This window comes from Nyctereutes procyonoides, unplaced genomic scaffold, assembly GCF_905146905.1.
Source record: "Nyctereutes procyonoides isolate TBG_1078 unplaced genomic scaffold, NYPRO_anot_genome, whole genome shotgun sequence".
NCBI lineage: Eukaryota > Metazoa > Chordata > Mammalia > Carnivora > Canidae > Nyctereutes > Nyctereutes procyonoides.
The window spans coordinates 36707788-36730704 of NW_026575042.1; the positions used below are offsets into that span (position 1 = coordinate 36707788).

The window sequence follows — 22917 nt, forward strand, 5'->3', positions numbered from 1 at the left end:
GTCTGAGTAATGAAAGGTCAGGGACTGTGTGTCCAGCCCAGGGCATCTGAATGACATAACAACCCTGCGAGTGATATCATTTTCCCCATTTTACAGTTGAAGGAGTTGACACTCTGAGTGGCCAACTGACTCACAAACAACCAGCCCAAATTGACTAAGCCAGGCTTGAAACCCAGCAACTGTGACTCTAGATTTTGTTGTCTGCCATCAAGTCAAGTGCTACAGTCAATCTGAAACACTGGATGAGCTTGTCCCATATCCTCTCTACACATTTCTAATGAATAGACCCGTAGGTTTAATTAAAGGAGAAAAAAGATTAATAGTTTCTCTCAACAGTTGCAAATTATTTACATTGCATTTGTGTTGATGGCTAATAAAAGAGCAAAGGTGTGTGGGGATAGCCCAGGGTGGCTGTAATTCTTCCAGAGTCCATAATGAAACACTGGTTTGAATGCCAGCTTGTGAGCATGGAGGAACCTGATGTCCCATTCAGACCTGCAGTGGGCAGAGCTGTTCTCTGCCCTGGGCATGATCCAATCCTCAGAAATGGATCTCAGTAGACAAGACCTAAGAAGAAAAAGGCTTGTGTCCCTGCCCCACTAAACTGCCTCTTGGTTGGTTCATGATTGCTGTGCTGTGGAATGGATGAGTGGGAGCAATATGGTGGCCAGCTTGAGGCTACCACCAATCCTGGAGCAACTCTTAAGTGACCTTTTGAAGCATGATGGTTCAGGAAGGGGACAGGAGCCACTGCAGCAGAGATGTTCTCAATTTTATAAGCTCTTGCTTTGCGGTGGCTACTGAAAATTCTGTACTATAATATGTATATGTATATTATAATGTGTGTTATATATTATAATGTGCATGACTATATATTATGATATATGTGTGTGTGCACGTGTGTGTACTTTTTGGATATCACCAAGTATGAGAGTTTTTGGTCTTCCCAATTATTAATTTTTAACCCTGTGGCCATCTTGGGAAAGTCACACCTTGTAAAAATGATTTCTTCATCATTTTCATAATGATCACACCTACCTCTTAGGTTGCTGTGGGGATCATTACATATATGACAGTATCTTTCAAACTGTGAATCAGGGTGTGAGAATTGGTATCAGGATGTCTCTGACTATTCTAGGACTCCCTCTAACCTATTATTTTATTTCTAAAGCACCTACTCTGCACTCAGACTTGTGTGAGTGTAAAAGGACAAACCAAGAGACCACAGTTGAGTAATCAGATTAATATTTGAGGATTATGTTTAATGCCTGTGGAGAGGATGGATTGGAATGGGATAGGATATCTTACTGGAAGACCAGTCAGGAGGCCACTGCAGCCCACCAGAGAGGTGATGGCTGGGTCTGAACAAATCTGGAATTGGCAGATATGGGATATTCACATAGGAATATTACACCAACCCTAGCACAAGGGTTTTTTTTTGTTGTTGTTGTTGTTCTTTTTTTTTTTTAAAAAAAAGATTTTATTTATTTATTCATGAGAGATAACACAGAGAGAAAGGCAGAGACACAGAAGGAGAAGTAGGCTCCATGCAGGGAGCCTGGCGTGGGACTTGATCCCAGGTCTCCAGGATCAGGCCCTAGGCTAAAGGCAGCGCTAAACCACTGAGCCTTGTGGACTCCCCCCAGCACAAGTTTTATTTAAATTCTCTACCCTTCATGAGTGCCTGTTGATCATAAGTTTCTTGTATTCATTTGTTAGGACTGCCTTAACAAAGTACTACTAACTATGTGGCTTAGAATAACAAAAATTTATTGTCTCACCATTCTAGAGGCCAGAAACCTGAAATAAAGTTGTTGACGAACCATGCTTACTCTGAAGGTATGAGGGAAAGGTCTGTCCCAGGCATCTCTCCTGGCTTTGGTAGTTAGTTCCTTGGCTGGTGGCAACAGAACACAGGCAATCACATGTGTGCATGTATGTCTCTGTCCAAATTTCCCCTTTTTGTAAGGACACCAGTCATTTTGGATTAAAGCCTGCCCAGATGACCTCATTTTTACTTGATTACCCCTTTAAAGAATCTCTCCAAATAAGGTCACATTCCAAGGTACTGAAGGTTAGGACTCCTACCTATCTTTTTTTTTCCAGGGTCACAGTTCAAACGGTAACATTTATTTGGTATGAATTTTGAGTGTGTTAATTTTCCATTAGATAATGTATCATTCACCTGGTCAAATTACTGAAGAACAACTTAAATTGCTTGGCAATTTAGACCATTAAGATATAGTTTTCAAGTGATCAGAGAATATTCAAATGTCTGTTGTATCTTTACACATATGTTGGTACTTATACAGATAAGTATGCATATAAAATGCAGTAACAATATGTAATGATGGATCAGATTAGGAGGTCAGAAATGAGGTCAGAAATTCAAGCACACAGCCATGATCTGCTAGTTCATGGATTGGTAATGGGTTTTAACCCTGAAACATCTATTAATAGTAACATTTAAGAACTAAAGGTTTTAGCCAGTTTTTAATAGTAGCCATCTACACTGGGGATCCAGAAGTAGAAATAAGGGGATTTGGGTAAGGTTTTAGAGCCCAAGATGTGTTTGAGTCTTGATGCTGCCCTGTTTAGAGCCCAAGATGTGTTTGAGTCTTGATGCTGCCCTGTGTACCTTACGTGAATTGTTGAACTTCTCTCTGAATCTCACTTTTCTGAAGGTTACTGAGGTATAAAATGGGACTAACGTGCTCTTCTCTCATGTGGTTGTTGGATGAGAGCCTATCACTAATATTATATTAATACTATCATAGTGTTATTATTATATAATATCAATATTATAATTGTATTATTATTATTATGGATTAGCTAGTCAAGTGATGACCTTGAAAGTCAAACTTTATTTTGTTTTTCCATTCTATTCTAGTCAACAAGCATAAACCATGGATCGAGACTTCATATCACGGAGTCATAACTGAGAACAATGACACAGTCATCTTGGATCCACCACTTGTAGCCCTGGATAAAGATGCACCAGTTCCTTTTGCAGGTGAGATGATGGCTTACTATGGTTGTGCTTGGCTCAGTTTGGAGACATGCTGGGAAACCTCCACAGAGCCCAGGCCTAGGCTATATATATATATATATCATCCCCTGTGCGTCTCATAGATCATCCTGTGATTTCAAAGCTGTATGCCTCTTCTGACTGCTGCTATGGTTCTGATATCTGATATGGTTCTGATTTCTGATTTTTTTTTCCTTGGTATTGCCTCCAATGCAATACCTTTATTTTGTTTTCTGAGAGATGGTATATTACTGAGGTAGCCTCTTGGGATTGGAAAACCTAGGCTAGTAGAGTCTGTAGGGGGATAGTTTTCTCTCTAGAAAGATGACCTATGGATGGATTAGTTTGTGACCCCCTGTCTATCTATATATCATGAACAGGTGAAGACTTATAGCTTGGTAGGTTGGCAAGAGAAAAGGGAAAGAAAAAAAGGACCAGGAAATATTTGCTAAGGATAGGACAGGGCTGTGCCCTCAAGCTTCACAGTGGGTGTGGCTTTTGGTGGAAGAATCAGAAGACCGTGCCATTTTGCTTTCTGCAGCATGTGACTAGAGAGTCTTCTTATTATCATCAAAATTATGACCGCTTCCTTCTCTAACATCCTGTAAGGGCCAGGCCTCAGGAAGGGTCTGTGAAGAATATGGCTATGTCTCATTTTTACACAGATTTTGGCAAAGAGAAGGGGATGGCTGGTGGTAGCGAGAGGAGAGAATGGACAAAGAATTTCTGAAGATGCTGCATCATGAATAATATTGTTAACATTTTATAACTGTCAGGAGAAAGACAGGAAATTTAATGAAGGTTTTCAAGATTTCTAGAAGATTGCTTTATGATAGATGGGTGCCAGGCTGAAGTTTTCACCATGATGAAGTCTATTTTTTCTGACAGTTTGTCTGCTACATTATGAGCTACTTGGGCAAAAAAAAAAATCAGCTCTTTCACATTCTAAGAGATAAGCTCTATGAAGGCCCTTTTTTCATTACAGAACATTGTAAAGTAAGGAGCAAGGAGGTGGGTTACATGGGGAAATTCCGTGTTACGTGAAGATAAACCCATAAGCATCCTTTTGGAGCATGGAGGAGATATCTTGACTCTCAGAAGAAGGCTTTATCATTATTATATGTAGAATGATAACCACGAATGGCACCTAACTGTGACTTCCATGGTGTTTAGGGTTAGGATATTTCCATATATCCTCCAGCCATCCTCAGAGGTCCTGGCTCAACAAATTCCACTTGGAAGTGTGAATCTTATGCTGTCTTTTCCATAAAAGATGAGTTGTCATCCCCAGACCTTCTCTGCCAGCCTGGGAATATTCCAATGCCTCCACTTCTTGGGCATAACTAGGTGATACTAGGGTTAATCAGCAATTCTTAACACTCCCCCCTACCCCCCCCCCATTCTGGGAATGAGAGTTTAAAATAAACACTAGCAAAACTGTTTGGGTGATGGAAATGTTTGGTTTGGCATGCACTGTATGCTTAACAAAATAGAGGCAGTATTTAAAAATTGGGAGATTTAGGATAAAAAGGCAGGATTCTGGTTTATCTTGATGAACCAGATCAGAAACACAGGGCTGAGTCATTGCTTCCATCTTTAGACTGAGCATGTGCTCCTGGCTTCCCTCAGCCCCTTCTCTATAGTCTATGCACAGAGGTCCTGCCATCAAGCAGGTCCTCTCGTTCACCTTTCTTTTCGAGTGTGTGATTCCTCTTTAAAATGTAACAGGAAAAAACCCATGACATATTAAACAGGAAGTAAATGTGTGCCATTAAGTCACTTTAGTGTAATGAAGCTAACGCTTTGAAAGATGAAGGATGTGTCTGATTCCTCATTATGTCTACCCTCAGCATAGCCCTGTTCTCCTACAATAGTGAACTAAGAAACTGAAGTTGTTGAAGAAGCTGTCCTACAGTAAAGATATAAGCTCTTTAATGCACAGATCAAAATGGGAAGAAAAACAGTTTAAGTAAATCTGATATTTGAAGGTTGAACTTATAAGAGGTTACTTGTTTTGCTTGATTATGGGGCTGCAGAACAATTAATAATTCCACCTTAAGATTCACCAATGGGCTTCATAAATCATGAATCAATTTATCCAATGCCTTTAAACTTGAATTTGTAGAATTTATATTCTGACCATTAGATGTGCCCACTGGTTTTCAGGCACATCTGGAAACTAAGATTTGCTTCTAAGCCAAGCCCTGAGTAGTTATTTCCATCTGAAGAAAATTTCTATGCTCCTCTTGATATTTGCAGCTGCATAAAAAAGATCTAGCTTAATGCATCAAAATATAATCTTCCAAAGCTCTTAAGAGTAAAAAATAAAGGTGCTTTTTGGAATGGTCAAAGCTATTTTTCTCAGTGTTATTTATGATCAGCTCTAAGACAGGACACGGGCACTAGCCATCCATCCGTGCTACAGACGTTTATTTTAAAACATTTATCTTAAAAAGAAAATACTGAAGATTTATTTCAGATCCCTATCATTCTCATAAAATTGAAAAATTCATATCTGCCAGCTCCATCAGTTCTGGAAGTCAACTGCAGCTTTTAGTCTCCCCCTTATCAACTGTTCTTGTATTGTGTGTCAGTTTTTCCACCCCTTTCCCACTGGTCTTTATTTCCAATTTAGCCTATGAGGTGAGCTCTAAGCTTGTTGGGAGACGGTTCCAGCCATATCATTTTTGCTCTGTCTCATCTCTTTTGTGATTTCCCCCATTTAAAAACTTTTCTAAGAAAAAATTTCCTATGTATTTTACATAGGAAGTCATGATTGTGCTTTGCATATAAATGCAAAATCATGGATATGGAATAGCTTTTACTGTATTTTTCCTGATTATGACAATAAGTGTTTATTGTAGAAAATGTGAAAAATATAGTGAAACACAAAAAAGCATGAAAAATGTGTTTTCTTACCTCCAGAGAGAGCTTCTGTTAACATTTTGGTGTATTTCCTTCCAGTCAGTTTTCTACTCTTTTTTTTTTTTTTCCAAAAATTGTGATCATACCTCATATTCAATTCTTTTTTTTTTCTAAAGATTTCTTTGTTTATTCATGAGAGACACAGAAAGAGAGGCAGAGACATAGGCAGAGGGAGAAGCAGGCTCCTTGCAGGGAACCCAATGCGGAACTCGATCCCAGATCCTGGGATCATGCCCTGAGCCGAAGGCAGATGCTCAACTGCTGAGCCACCCAGGCATCCCCTCATATTCAATTCTAACAATTTATTTTTCCCACTAAACTAGTGAAAATATACCATTTCATTAAGTATTATTCTGCATCTGATTAAATAGCTACATAATGTCCTTCTATAGCTTACCATTCTCTGTTTTTTGGCTTTATTAAGATAAAATTGTCATATCACATGGTGTAAGTTTAAGAAGTACAACATATTGATTTGATAAACTTCTATATTGCAAAATGATTACCACCATAGTGTTAGTTAACACCTCCATCACCTCAAATACTCACCATTTGTGTGTGTGTGTGTGGTGAGAACATTTAAGATCTACTCTCTTAGCAATTTTCAAGTAAATAATACAACGAATGTTGTTAACTATAATCACCAGGCCATACAGAGTTACTCAGTTCATTTAGAAACTGAAAGTTTCCACCCTTTGATAATATTTCCTAATTTCCCCCATTCTTCACCCCTGATAACCACCATTCTACTCCCTATTTCTGTGAGTTTGGCTTTTTAAAGCCAATTTCACATATAAGTGAATCTACATATAAGCAATATTATGTATATGATACAAGCAATTGCACAGATAAGCCATATAGATTTCATGTACAAGTGAGATCATACAGTGTTTGTTTCTCTGTGGTTAATTCCAGTGACCATAATGTCCTCACAGTCCATGCATGTTGTCACAAATGGCAAGATTTTCTTCTTTCTCATGGCTGAATAACATTCCATTGTGTGTGTGTATGTATGTATGTATCACATCTTCACATCTTCTTTATCCATTTATCCATTGACAGACACTTGAGTTGTTTCCACATCTTGGCAATTGTGAATTATGACATGGGGATGCACATATCTCTTTGAAATCCTGAATTTATTTCCTTTGGATATAAACCCAGAAGTGGGATTGATACATCATATGGTATTTCTATTTGTAATTTTTTTGAGGAACCTCCATACTGTTTTGATAGTGGCTATACCATTTTACATTCCCACCATCAGTGCACGTGTTCCCTTTCTCTGCATCTTTGCCAACACTCATCTCTTGTCTTTTTGATGATAGTCATTCTGACAGGTATGAGGTGGTAAGCAACTTCTCTGTTACAATTCTTTTTTAATATACTGTGTCTACCTTTGTGGTTCTACCATTTGAGTGGATTTCCAGAATTGGAATTATTTGGTCAAACGTTTGAAAGTTCCAGGAACAGGACACGTGGGTGACTTCATTGGTTAAATGTCCTGACTCTTGATCTCAGCTCAGGTCTTGGTCTCAGGGTCATGAGTTCAAGGCCCAAGTTGGGCTCCACACTGGATTACAAAAACTAATTAATCATAAAAATGGATGAATAAAAGAGAAAGTTCCAGAAACATGTTAAATTGCTTTCCAGAATGGTTGTATGAGTTTGCAGTCCCATTCTCGTCGCACTAGTCTCGTTCCCTGGGCCCTGTGTGGCTTATTCTACTGGTGTTATTTAGTGACCGTGTGTTAGAATCACTAATCATGGTAGCCTCACTATCTTCATCTGTAAAATAATACAAACTTTCTAGATTTGTTGTTTTGATTAAATTTAAAGAATGTGGCGCACGTTATCACGATTTGAGACATGGTAGGAACTTAATGCATCCAAGGGTTTGTGTGTTTTTTGTTTTTTGTTTTCCATATCCTTTTCTCTGCCCGTTTTTGTAGAGGAGGTAACCAACTCGAAAAGAGGCCAAGCAGCTTGCTCAGTATCCCAGAGCAGGCCAGCCATGTGGCAGGGACTGCAGCCTGGGGATTTTCACCACTTGCTCTGAGTTCTTTTTCCCAGTGATGTTGCCCTTTGATCCCTGCTTCGCCTGATTACTAGAGGTGCCAACATTCAGTCATGAGTCCTCCCTCAGACCTCAGCAAGTCCATTAGACCTAACTCAGTTCTCAACCTAATGTCTGAGCCCTGTGGACATGACCTTCTTAGAGAATCAGATCCAGGAAAATCCTTGAGTAATAACGGAAATCCTGTCCATCACATGGCAAAAAATGATAATGAAAGCAAGCTGGGCACACTGTGAACTTATTAATTTCTACATGAGTCCCACTGAGGCCTGTTAGGAAACTGTGGAGACTTTTAAATTTGAAGGGAATTAGATTGCCTTTCAGAGATAATAGAACTGTTCATTTGTCTACATTGGGCCAGTCTGGACTTGTCTTTTGTAGGGACAGGGCAGCAGAGAATGATAAGGCATAATTGGCTGGCTTCTCAGGCTGGGTGACTCTCTGAAGGCTGCCTGGAAAATTGCCTGGGACATGATTTGGCCTGGTTTGATTAGCTGGTTGCAGCAGAAGGTTCTCCCCTCTTTCTGGTTCACTCTAGTCACCCTCCTTGCTCTGCTCAGCGTCTGCCCACCTGTCTGCTCCCTTATCTTTGGACCTGCCCCAGGACCCTTGTTTGTGCTTCAGGCCCCCTAGGGCCCTGGTGGCAGGGATCCTCCCCGAGGCTTGTGCAGCTCCTGTGTCATGGTGGGAAGTAAATGCAGGGTATGAACAGCCACAGGCTTGACCAGATACATGTTGCTTTATATTCAAGCTCTTCCATTTGCTAGCTGTATGGTCTCAGGTAAGTTATTGAACTCCTCTGAGGGACAGTTTCCTAATATTGAAAGTGGGAGTAAACACAGTACCTACATCTGGGTTAGTATATGGATTAAGTAAGATACTAACGCTGAGTGCCTAGAGCACTCCTGGCCACCAGTCAATGTCCAGTATGTCACAGTGCTGATAATCCTAGCAAGAGAGAAATGAGAGTAATCACAGTGAGTATAGTTCTTAGTATCATCAATAAGCCACAGCGTTTTATTCATTTTAGGCTGAATACAATGCTGTGATTATAATCTGTGATAATGATGTTCAAGAAAGGAGAAAAGTGAGTTTGGAATTTGTTCTAAAGGCTTAATGCCCTCACCCATCAAACTATGTTGCCCAGATTGGTCATGTGGCAGTATGGGGACAATTAGTTAAATAATGTAGGTAAGTAGTTTGTAAATTGTGCAGAACTCTATAAATATTAATTGGGAATGCATTTCCTTAAATTGCACCTATAATCTGTCCCTGTAGAGTAATTAGATGCAAAATATACTTGTAGGTTACTGCAATCCGTACGCCCTTTTATTATAAATACACATACACACACACACACACATATGTGCCAGCTCTGGCACACATAAGATTATATCCAAACCTCCCACCAACACTGAAACAAGAAGGTTAGCTATCATGATTCTGTTTTGCAAATGAGAACATCAAGCCTTAAGAAAATGAAGTAACTATTCAAGGTTACGTAGCTGACGATGGCTCAGCCCGGTAACTAAATTCTAGGTGCTTGGACTCCAGGTCCTGCCTTCTTTCTTCTCTGCCGGTTGTCCAGTGTGGGATATACACTTCATTGGCAGTAAAAGATTTGCCTGGTGCCTGGGCAAAACGTTAAAGAATGCTGAGTCCCATACTAGGTTATTCCTTTTTTAATTCTTCTTTAAGCTCTCTGATTATGTCAAGGAGAAAGGCAGTGTAGGAGCCTCAACAACTTTCAGACATTTACTAATCTCTCTTTTTGACGAAGAAGAAACAAGCTCTATTTTAAAACATTCCATGGGCAACACTGTTGAGGTAGAATTTCAGTACCATTCTGTTGTTGTATTTTATTTAAGTTCCTTTTTCTTTTTTTGAGACAAGGATTGCTGGCTTTTCAGTTTATTTGTATTTATTTGTTTGTTTATTTATAAGATTTTATTTATTCATGAGAGACACAGTGAGAGAGGCAGAGACATAGGCAGAGGGAGAAGAAGGCTCCTGGAGGGGAGCCCAATGTGGGACTCCATCCCGGGACTCCGGGACCAAGCCCTGAGCTGAAGGCAGATGCCCCATGTTTTCTTTATTTTTTAATAAATCCATTTGAGTTTTTTAAAACTCCCATTTTTTTTGAGATTTTATTTACTTATTTATTTGAGAGAGTGAGAGCATATGTTCCTACATGTGAAGGGGGTATCAGGGGCAGAGTGAGAGGGAAAGGGATAAGCAAACTCTGCACCCGGAGCAGAGTGGAGCCTGACATGGGGCTCGATCTCACGACCCTGAGATCATGACCTGAGCTAAAACCAAGAGTCAGTGCTTAACCCACTGAGCCACCCAGATGCCCCTAAAACTCTAATTTAAAGAAAAATGTAAATAAGTAGATAGTTCATGGAAGTGGCACAAACCATGAAAGATGTCTATGATTGAATACCAAGTAGGACACCCTCATGGGACAACCACTTCTGGGCCTCATTCCCCACCCAGCCACCTCAGGTCTACCCACCATCTCCAGTCTGTGCTTCCCCTCCACTCTCTGAGCTCTGACACTGGCAGCAGAAGAAACATCTATGTCAGGTGGTTTGTGGGGAGGGGTAGGGGTCATTCTTCATTCTTGTGCACCAAAGGAAAGGTGCCCCCTGGTGTCCCACTCTGTCTCTGAAGTCAGTCTGTGGCAGTCCTTGGAGAGAACTGTGGATTCTCTGGAATCCACAATCTGGGTTATTGCATTGGACCTCACAGAGTTAGAGCCAAGAATAAAGAGGACCAGAAAGACATGGACCAGCATCTATTCATTAGAGCACATGTGAAAATTACTAAGAAGAATAAAGAATGAAACAAAATTAATCCACATTCCTAAGACTCTGCTAGACCTTTCTCTCTTCATATATAAATACATAGTTCTTATTAATTTGGATCACAGTATACATGGTTCAGAGTCTTTGTCTTTTCATTTTTCATAGAGCTTTCCCAAGCTGATTAAAATACATTTAAACATATTATTTAAGAGTAGAATACATATTTATATATCATAGTTTATTTAACCATTCCATCATTTTTGTATATTTAGGTTGTTTACAGTATTTTTTCCATGTAAAAAATATAACACTGCCATGGACAACTTTGTTTGAAATACCTTTCTTAAACAAACAGGAGTCAGGATTTCATGTTTATGGTTTAGTTCATAGATAGTGAGTAAAAAAAAAAAACAGATGTGTTCTATTTTCAGTGACAGATTGAGATTGTGTTGTCAGATGTTTCTGGTGATATGAACTGTGATCGCCCAATTTTCAGGCAGATGGTGGGGTTCAGAACAGACAGGGCAATAAGAACTGGACTGACTCTCACACCCTTTCCACAGCCTGTGCCAGACCCTTGGTGCCTGTCCCCACAGGCTTCAGGCCTCCATCCCTGTGGTGAATTCTCTCCCTTACTATATAGTGACTGTCATCTAAGGGTTTCCAGTTGTAGTCAGGATATGAATTGAGAACTCAGCAGGGCAATATAGAAGTTACTTTGAAGCTAGGGGGAAAATGCAGTGTGAAGGCACAGCAACCAGAAAATGAACCAAAAGACCTGGTCAGGTTGATGATGCTTGTGACCTCTGGGGAGAGTGGCCATGACAGCATCCATTTATAGTCCCCAGGAGCAGCAAGACCTATTGGACCACATCTGTGGTCCTGGTCCTGGTGGTGGTGGAGGGGCCTGCCAGGCAAACTGGAAGAAACACCTGATACATCCATCGCTCTAGAATTAAAGTATTGAATTGACTCTATTCTTGATTATCTTTCTTCCACCAGTTTAGCAGCTGCCAGCCTGGACAGTGATTAGTTGGGGTTAGGGCATATTTGGGCCCCTTTCTTGGTTATCCCTCCATGAGCACTGCAAAAACTCCAGTGTTTCCCTTTCACACTGTTCACTCCTTCCTTATTGGCTGATGGCCAAGAAGCTTGGGAGGCAGATCTCAGCACTGGACAGGGCCTTCTGTATAATCCTTGGGCTCCCAGAGCCTGGAGCACAAAATTCTGGCCTTGCTGAGAAGAGAAGGAAACATCTGTCCTGGCACAGAGGTGGTTGGTGGCCCCATTCTATGGTGGAGCTGTTCTGCAGGAGACAGAATGAGGAGCTTCCTAGCTTCTTTGCTGCCCATGAATTTGGGGTCTTGGCCCTGAATTTTGTTTCATCCTGTTAGTTATCCTCTTCCTTTATCCACCAGACTTGCTCTCAGTGTCCCTAAAGCTGTCTGTATATTGCCTGCCACTGGGCCTTTTGTTGTTTTCATTTCTCTCATGTTGAAGGCCATGTGTATTTTTGCTGCATGGAAACTCAGTCTAGGTAAGTTTAGGAGGGCCCATCTCATCTGAAAAATTCTTCTGTTCACCTCTTCTCCATTCTGTTCTATGTTTAATCCTGGTGTCTCAGGCCTTGCCATGGAAGCCTAGTTATACAAGGTACTTTGACAGCAGCTGGGTCCCCTATGAGTGTGGTCACATGAGCTCCTCTTGTGCTCAGTGGTCAGAAGCAGGTGCTAAGGATGACACCCCCTCAGGATGGCTGGAGGAGGGACTAGGAGCCAGAGTACAGAGGAAGGTGGTTAGGAACAAGTGCTGGCCAGTTAAGGAGGAAGAAGAGAGTCCTAGAATAATGCTCACAGCAGGGGCTGGGCTCCATAGTCTAATTAGAAATAGGAGGCTATTCACCAATAACCCTGAATTCTCATTAAAAGAAATCTGATGAGGTCCTGCTCCAGTTCAAACTACTGTTTAAGGGAGACCCAGTGTTTATCTGTGGGTCATTTTCTATCAGGCTAAAAAGTGAGGGGCATTCAGGAGTCAAACCCTGCTGGTTTTCCCAGGACTGATGGTTTCCTGGGACATAGGACTTTCAGTGCTACATCCAAGAAGGTCTTGGTAAACTGGAGAGAGTTGGTTACCCCAACAGGAAAGATGTGGTGTTCTAGGATAGAAAGCTTGAGTACTGCCACTAAATTGCTTGAGAATAGCCATTGAAGGTAGGAAATTCAAATCTTCTGGAATTCTGAGTTAATGACAGTATTAGAAAAAGATGAAAAGTGAACAATGAAATGAATAATAATAGCAAGACTGGTGCCAGCCCATGTGGTGACTGTGAAAATTAGAAACAGGTGCCCTTTCTTACATATGGACATTCTCCCACACTTGAGTGCACGACTTGGCAAGTGGAGAAAGAGGTGGATTTCAGCCCCTACTTGTCTTCTCAGTTATACATCCTTGTACGAGAAACAACCTGCACACAACAGCACAGAAAACTAACATTTATCAAGCACTTACTGCATACCAGGCACTATACTAGGTATTTTGCACACTATCATTTAAGTTTTATAATAATCCTCTGAAATAAGCATTATTGTTGTTCTGTTTTATGGAAGGAGAGACTGAGGCTAAACCAGATTACATAATTTTCTCAGAACACAGTAGTTAATGGTGAAACTGTAATTCTAACCAGATGTATCAGGTATTGCTGTGCAACAACGTCCTCAAAACTTAGGAGCATCAAAAAGCAGCCATTAATTCTTTCTTTCTTTCTTTTTTTTTAAAGATTTATTTATTTATTTATGATAGACATAGAGAGAGAGAGGCAGAGACACAGGAGGAGGGAGAAGCAGGCTCCATGCCAGGAGCCCGATGCGGGACTCGATCCCGGTACTCCAGGATCGGGCCCTGGGCCAAAGGCAGGCGCTAAACCCCTGAGCCACCCGGGGATCCCCCCATTAATTCTTTCTTAAGGATTCTTTCTCACAGCTCTGCTAATGTTAACCAGGCTTGGCTGGTCCCAGCTGGCCTTGTCCAGGTATCTTTGGGCTGTTGATGGGTAGGCTGTGGGCTGGCTGTTCTAGAGCAGCCTTGGCTGGGATGACACCATTCTCTTTCATGTGTGCTGGCCCAAGCGTGTCAGCAGGCCAGGCTGAGTAACTCCTTGTGGTGATTGCAGAAAAACATAGATGAGCACAGATGTGCAAGCACTTCAGCAAGCTACTTGAGACAAGTTTGTTACTGTCTTTCTGGCTAAACCAATCACAGAGCCAAGCCCAGAGTCAGCATAAGAGTAGACTACCAAGGGCAGAGAGGGGTAACCAGTTGGGGTCATTGGTGTGGTCATTCTATCATAGCCTGCTCTTAGGCCACAACTATTCACACCTCTTCCTCATGTAAAATATGCTAACTTTATTTTAGGGTCCCCAAAAGTTGCATCTAATCATGGCATCTGGCTTGAAGCCCAAGACTTTGTGATCTTCATTAGGTCTGGATGCAGGTCTCTTGATCTAGAGCCCTGTGAACTTAGAAGGATAAGCTATCTTCCCCCACACACCCTCCAGGGAAGGGAAAACTTCAACAAGCTCCTATTCAAAGAGGAGAAGAATGGGAGGCATGCAGGAATCACTGGGCTGGCTGGTAGCCATCCTGATATTTTGCTGGAGAAATGGAGCCACATCCCTCCATTTTGATGGTGATTCTTAGCAGTAGCTCCCCAGGCCACTGTTCTCTGCTGCTCCCTGTTCACCACTGTTCTCTTTTCATGGTCATTTGGCTCTGCCCCAACCCAAGCTAGTGGATTCAGCAGGAGTGGGCACAAGGTCCTGGCCTCAGTCCTTGGGGACATTCCTAGCTTCATTAGTGTCCCTGACTCTGCCCAGCCTTAGCGAAAGACAGTGGGCTCAAACCTGATTCCAAAGCCAGGCTTCCTTATACAATAAATCAAAAAAAAAAAAAAAAAAGAAAGAAAGAAACAAAAACTATACCTTTATTTCTATTGGAGAAATAATTCAGAGGACCTAGGCATCAAAACTCCAAGCATGAATGCATCCTGGGACTACAAATCTATGGCCTTGCTAACAAATGTGTTGCAAGCATGTTTATGGTGCTTTCCCCTTCACTGGCCCTGATGATCAAATTCTAGGCCACATAACCCCCACCCCTTCCCCAGTTTTGATTGGCCCTGAAGTGGGTACTTGGCTCAAGGCAACCAATGAATAAACTACTTACAGCTTGGGACTTGCTACCTGGTTAGAAAAGGTCACACAGGCCAACGGGCTTCCTGTTTGAGTGCTGAGGCACGATGCAAGAATGTGAGGGTTGCAAATGAAGTTTCAGTAATGCATGCAAATAATAATTATGAGCCCTTGGTCAGCAGACTGAGGCAATGCGGTTAGGCCCAGGGAGAAGTAGATGTGCCTGGAGGGAAGAGTCTAAGTGGTTCCTCTTGGAACTGTGGCCTCCATTCTCAAGTGGTCATGGTGTCTGGGTGATCTTGGATTTCTCTGAAATTATTCTCATTACTGCACTTTATCTCCACTCTCTGCTGAGATGACTGAATGTATCTCTCTATCCCTGGAAATCAAAGAGGCCAAATGAAAACCATCTGTTAATATGGTTTTCCATATTGCGGGCAGGGGCGTTGTTTGAGCTCTGGGATCAAAAAGCGCCCAAGAACGTTCAGGTAAGGCTGAAGCATAGTGAAGAATGAGCAGGGAATTTGAAAACATTGAAGAAATCATCTTAAAAAGCCATAACCGGCGATCATCACAGTGAAATCAATGATGATTGAAAACCAGCTCCAACTGTCAGTAATTGGACCATTTAATAGCCAAGCTTAGACAAGTTAATGCCAATTCAAATCCGTTCTCCAGAAGCCATTTTCACAGCTTACAACAGTGCCCATATTGAGTGGGCCTAAAATTGGAGCCCATCACAAATATTAATTATGAACGTGAATTTGTAAGGTCAGTGGTTTTACTTTAATAGGAATTTGGGGCCTATGAATGTAAGTCCCAAATGTCTTAGACTTATTTGAGATTCCAAAGCAAAGAACAGGAGTATAGCAGGCATTTATAGTTCGTTCTGCTTGGCATCGTGTCCAGCATGAGATCACTGAATACCTTGGCGTGAATTCAGAGCTCGATTTTATTATCTTGTAGCTGCCTGTAATCACAGATGAGGCATCAAAGGCCAGCTGTCCCCCATGAACCTTGACAGTCTATATAAACTAATTACTTTTTTATGAGCCATCCTTTCAGAGGTTTGGAAAGAGGGCCTATTAAGCCAAGTTCAATATGATCTACAAACTTTAAAAATTATTATTATTTATCTAAGTTCCAGCTGAGTGCCATGGTAAATGACATCCTCTGAAATGGTTGGCTTGGATGGCCATGGACTTCATTAAAATATAATACTTTGTGTGTGTATGTATGTGTGTTTAAGCGGAAAGGTGAATCCCAGTGTGACAGGAGTTTTTTTTTTTTTTTTTTTTTTTTTTGCACATTAATGGTAGTATAGCAAAATTTGAAGGGCAAGGAAGAGAAAAACACAAGTTTGGAAAAGTGAGGGTATGTTAAGTAAAGCCCCTTTCCCGGCTCCACCAGGCTGTGGATTACAGGGTGAAGACTTTATGCTCTTTGTCCCTGAGTCCACTGCAAAAAGAGTACCCGTGGCCCTTCCCCTTTTGGTGTGCTTCTCTCTCAGAGTCCCCAAAGAGGTGGAATAATAGCTGAAACATGCACTGTGGCCTGCCCTCAGACCACCTCACTTGGTGTTCTGTTCCTAGTGTCTGTCACATTAGCACTGAGGTCGTCTGTGCCACTATGCCTCACATGTGGTGGGCTGGCCTTGCCATTTGGGGTGTATATAATCCCAACCTCTGTCACTGGGGGCTCCATAAGCTCCTTCCAAATGCTTATTGCTGTGATGACCTCCTTCATGTCTACGGTGATGATGATGGGCCCCAGGCCAGCCCACATGGCGCTCCGCTTCATCACCAGGAGAAAATGGTCTTTTTCCTCTTCTGGCCAACTCTTGCTCAGGGGTTCCTACAGAAACATTGTTTGGAGTCCCAGTGCTACTGTTCTTTGTTTTACTATCAACTCCTCCGTCTCCAGAGACAGATGGGTATCCCCAGGCTATAGATATAAGGGATGGGTTCATATGCCAACCGGAGCTGTGCTGTGATAAGTAATATTCCACTCAAGTGCTGCCTGCTGACTCTGCCCTTGACTGTCTGAGTTCCTTCTTTTGTAGTGTTTTACTTTCCTCTAACAAGCAGACATTTCTGTCAGCTATGTGGTTTCTGCAGGCATTCTCCACTCACCCTCCTCTCCTCCCCGCACACAGTCTATCAGACATCACTCTGTATGTCTCAACTTGATTTACAGAGCGGGTCCTGAACCACATGCAAGCCAGCATGAACAGCCAGACACCAAGAAAGTGGCAAGAGGGACCATATAGTTCCACATGCCCCCTATCAGGATCATGTTCACCCTGCGAGGACTCCTACACTGACAACATGTAAAAGAGACCCTTCTTTCCTGAGTGGCATCCATGTAGTTCCCATGATCAATTCTTTGCTTGGCTATGATACTTGCTACACTGAGCTTTAATTGTCTATCCATGCCCCTGTCCTTTCACTGGTCTTGAGAAGCAGAATCTGAATCCATTTCATGTCTCTAGCAGCTACCACTGAGTAGGTATTCAATTAAAGTTGGTGCAATGAATGGTTAATATTGTATTTCATTCTGAAGCTAACCTATCACCTTCTCTTACCGATTTTGACATATTTGCTCCTGGACTCAGCTGAGTTCTGCTGCACTTTCAATCAATCTATTTAATTGTCTATTCCTTACCCCAGAGTGAGCATGTTAATCCTTATGTCCTAGCATACAACCTAGCTTAGAGACTCCTAGTAAATACCTGCTAACTTGAGTTAAAAGAACTGAGTGGGATTCCAACCTGCTGCTAACAGCATGGGGGTAGGGATGGGAAGCACTGGTGTTCAGGGAAATCATCATGATATCCACATTGCACACTGCAAGGGCTAAAACTGACTCCTGGCAGCCCTCTGAGGTAATTGGGAGCAGATCCATCTCAGCTAGTGTGTTTTCCTGATCACTACTCCCAAATTCAATGTAGCCAGTGCAAGAAGAGGCCTGGTTTATGGAGATCTGGACTAGAGGGGACCATGGTGATCCAGAGAGATTCCCTATGATAGTAGAAAGTGACATAACTAAGGGAAGAGGCAGCTGCTACTCAGTACTGGCTAATTTCTTTTAAGAAGGTTGATTTTGGGGCAGCCCAGGTGGCTCATCAGTTTAGTGCCACCTTCAGCCCAGGGTGTGATCCTGGAGACCCAGGATCGAGTCCCATGTCATGCTCCCTGCATGGAGCCTGCTTCTCCCTCTGCCTGTGTCTCTGCCTCTCTCTCTGTGTCTCTCATGAATAAATAAATAAAATCTCTTTAAAAAAGGGTGATTTTTTAAAAATCAAATTATTTTCAACTCGTGATTTTCATGCAGTTGTAAGAAATAACATGGAGAGACCCTGTACTCTTTACCCAGTTTCTCCCAGTGATAACTTCGTGGGAAGCCATAGTACAATATCACAACCATGATATTGACATCGATGATCAAAATACAGAACATTTCCATCACCACAAGTATCCTTTATGTTACCCTTTTATAGCCACATGCAACTTTCCTCCCATCCACAAACTCATTAACTTTCTCACAACCAGTCTGTTCCCCTTTGAATAATTTTGTCATTTCCAGTATGTTATATAAGAATCATAGGGAAATTGGGGGACAAATAAAGACAAAATCAGAGAGGGAGACAAACCATAAGAGACTCTTAAACTATAGGAAACAAACTGAGAGTTGCTGGAGGGGAGGAGAGTGGGGAGATGGGGTAACTGGGTGATGGGCATTAAGGAGGGCACTTGATGTAATGACACTAGGTGTTATATGCAACTGAAAATTACTAAACTCAACCTCTAAAACATTTTTTAATAAATAAATGGAATCATCCATTGAGCAGCCTTCTAGAATTGGCACTTTTTTCACCCAGCATCATTCTCTGGAAATGGATCCAGGTTGTTGCCTATATCAATATTCTATCCTTTATATTGCCAAGCATGATAATACCATGTTCCATGGTATAAATGTACCAGAATTTAACCATTCATCCCCTGAAAGACATCTAGGTTATTTCCAGTTTTCAGTTACTATGAACAAAACTGCTGTATTTGAAAACAAGTTTTTGTGTGAACCTGAGGCACCTGGGTGGCTCAGTCTGCTAAGTATCTACCTTTGGCTCAGTCATGATCTCAGGGTCCTGGGATTGAGCCCCATGTTGGGGAGCCTGCTTCTCTCTTTCCCTCTGCTGCTCCCCTGCTTATGCTTTCTGTCTCTTTAGATAGATAGATAGATAGATAGATAGATAGATAGATAGATAGATAGATAGGCAGGCGGATAGCTTTTGTGTGAACATAAATATTCACTTCTCTGGGATAAATGTCAAGGAGTAGAATTGTAAAGTGGTACGGTATTTGCATGTTTCATTCTTTAAGAGACTGCTAAACTGTTTTCCAGAGTGGCTTTGCCATTTTACTTTCCCATCAGCAATGGGATGAGTGATGGAGTTTTTCTGCATCCTCACCAGCACTTGGTATTATTCCTATTTCTTATTATAGTCACTCAAATAAGTATGTAGTGTCATCTCATTGTAGTTCTAATTTGCATTTCTCTAAATGCTAATGATGTTAGATATCTTTTTAGGTGTTTATTTGCCATGTATATATCATATTCCATGAATTGTCTCTTTATGTCTTTTGCCCATTTTCTAATTAGATGCTTTGTGTTTTACTGTTGAGTTTTGGGAGCTCTTTACATATTCTAAATGCTAGTTCTTTGTTGGATATCTGGTTTGTGAATATTTTATCCATCACATAGCTTGCTTTTAATCCTCTTAACATGGTCTTCTCAAGGCAAAACTTTAAAATTTTGATGAAGTCCAATTTATCTTTCTATGGATTGGGTTTTTGGTGTTCATTTTAAGAACTTTTTGCCTTGTCTGAGATTTTAAATATTCTAAGGTGTTTTTCTAAAAGTTTTCTAGTTTTACATTTTATATTTAAGTGCATAACCCATTCTAATTTTATTTCTGTATACGATTACATTAGGTTGAGATTTCTTTTTTTCTTTCTCCTCCGCTTTGCCAATGGATATTCAATTCTATGTTATTTGTTGAAAAGTGTATCTTTCCTTCATTAAATTACTCTTGTACCTTTGTCAAGAAAAGTCAGTTGGGCATAGTTGTGTGTGTCTATTCCTGGGTTCTCTTTACTCTTCCATTAATCTGTATGTCTAGTGCTGCCTCAGAACTACACGGTCTGGGTTACTGCAAGTACATAAAAATTAATGTTGGATAAATGAATGACTTCCAATTTATTTATCTTTTTCAAAACTGTTTAAACCATTCTAGTTCCTTTAACTTTTCTATAAGTTTTATAATAATCTTGTCTACATCTACAAAAAATCCTGCTGAGATTTCAATAGGAATTGAGTTAAACTTATTTATCCATTTGAGGAGAATTGACATTTTTACTGTGTTGAGTCTTCCAATCCATGAGCATGCTCTCTCTCTCAATTTGTTTCAATTTTCTTTGATTTCCTTCATCAGTGTTGTGTAGTTCATAGCATAAATTTCCTGCCCATGTTTTGTTAGATTTAGACCCAAATATTTCATTTTTTGGTGACTGTAAACGGTATTGTTTTTTAAATTTTGTGTTCCTTGTGAGTATAGAGAAACACAATTGCTCTTTTATGGTTACATTTTTATGTTTCTTTTCCTCCAACCTTGCCGGACTCCTATATAGACCATCATGTCATCTGCAATTAGAAACAATTCTATTTCCTTTTATTGTCTTATTGCAGTGAGTAGACTTGAGAGGTTTTCATGCTTTGTTCCTGATCTTAGGGGAAAAGATGCAGCTTTTCATCAATAAGTAAGTATAATGTAACCTATAGGGTTTTTGTAGATGTTCTTTAGCAAGTTGAGGTAGCTTTCTGTTTCAAGGTTTCTGAGAGTTTTTTGTTTGTTTGTTTTTAAATCAAGAAAGGGTGTTGATTTCTCTCAAATTCTTTTTTCCATTATCAGTTTATAAGAATATATAATTTTTCTTCTTTAGTTTGTTTATATGGTAACTCATTGATTGATTTTCATGTATTGAACCAACCTTGTATCTTTAAAATAAACTCTTGTTTAGTCATAGTATATAACTCTATTTATAGGTTGCTGCATTTTATGTGCTAAAAATTTATTCAGGATTTTTTCATCCATTTTCATGAGGGATATTAGTCTGTCATTTTCTTTCTTTGTATTGTCCTTATCTGGTTTTATATCAGGGTATTACTAGCTTCAAAAAATTAACTGGGAAATACTCCGTCCTTTTCTGTTTTCTCAAAGAGATCACGTATTGCTGTAAATTTTCTTTTAAACATTTGGTAGAATCCTCCAGTGAAACTTTTTTCGTGGCAGTTTTAAAATTATAAGTGAAATTTCCTTAATAGCTATAAGGCAATTCAAAGTATCTATTTTATATTGGGTAAGTAGGGGTAGGTTGTGTTTTTCAAGGAATTGGCCCATTTCACATAAGTTGACAAATACATGCATGCAGAATTGTTTTTAGAATTGTCTTATCATCCTTTCAATGTCTACAAGGTTCTGTAATGATATATGCCAGTTCAAACATAATATTTATAATTTATGTCTTCCCTCTTTTTTCTTTTGGCAGACTTGCTAAAGGTTCATTAATTTTATTGATCTTTTTTAGAGAACCAACTCGTATCATTGATTTTTTTTCACTTATTATCTTTCTGTTTCTTATTTCATTGCTTTTTGTTCCTATTTTTATTATTTCTTTCATTCTACCCATTTGGGTTTGTTATTCTTTAGCTTTTGAAGTGGGACTTTATTGACTTGAGATGCTTTCTCTTTTCTAATGTATGCATTTAATACTATGAATTTTCCTCAGCACTGCCTTTGCAGTGCCCTACAAATTTTTATGTATTGTAGTTTTGTGTAGTTCAGTGTATTAGTTTTATTTTCATTGAGACTTCCTCTTGGAGTCATAGTTATTTAGACGTGTATTGCTAAGTTTCCAAATATTTGGAGATTTTCCTATTACCTTTCTGCTGTTGATTTCTATGTTGGTTCCTTTATGTTCAGAAAGCATACTTTGTATGATTCAGTTCTTTTAAATTTTTTGAGGCTTCTTTTATAGCCTAGGATCTATCTCAGTCATTATATGTTCTGTGGGCACTTGAAAAATAATGTATATTTTGCTATTGTTGGATGAAGTGTTCTAAAAATGTCAATTAGATCCTGTTGGTTATTAATTTTTCCTATATCCTTACTTTTCTGTCCAATTCTATCAATTGTTGAAGAAGAGCTATTGAAGTGTTCAACTATAATTACAAACCTGTCCATCTTTCCTTTTAGCTCTCTTAGTTTTTGCCTTACAGATTTTGCAGGTCTGTTGTCAAGTGCATACACATTTAGGGTTGCTATATCTTCTTAGTGAGTTGATCTTTTAATTATTATATAATATCAGCCTCTGTCTCCAGTGTTTTTTTTTTTTTTGCTTTAAGTTTACTTTATCAGATATTAATATGGCCAGTCTGCTTTCCTTTAATTTTTACATGATATATCTTTTTCCATTCTTTTATTTTCAATCTGCATCTATCATTGTATTTGAAGTAAGTTTCTTATAGATAGTATACTGGATTTAAAATTTACTCTTCCAATCTCTATCTTTCAACTGGTATATTTAGAACATTTACATTTAATGTAATTATTGATATGTTAGTGTTTAGTCTGCCATTTTATTTATTGTTTTTTGTATGTTCTTTCTGGTTCTCTCCCTTTTTTTAAATCTCTGTTGTTTTTCTCCTTTTAAAATATCTGGCTTTTTTCCTGCCTTTGGTCAGAATTCATTTTCAATTATCTATAGTATTTTCAGGTATATGAAAGAAAAAAGCTTTCTGCGTAGCTTTTTTTTTTAGCTATTGTTCTAC

General features: G+C 39.9%; 1 protein-coding gene across 1 annotated transcript in view; it reads left to right on the top strand.

The window, feature by feature from the left end:
* Nucleotides 1-22917, top strand: part of CLSTN2 (calsyntenin 2) — a 597725-nt gene that overhangs the window by 226341 nt on the left and 348467 nt on the right. Inside the window, 1 exon segment of the mRNA XM_055321522.1 lies at nt 2891-3013. Coding sequence (XP_055177497.1) covers nt 2891-3013 — 123 coding nt within the window.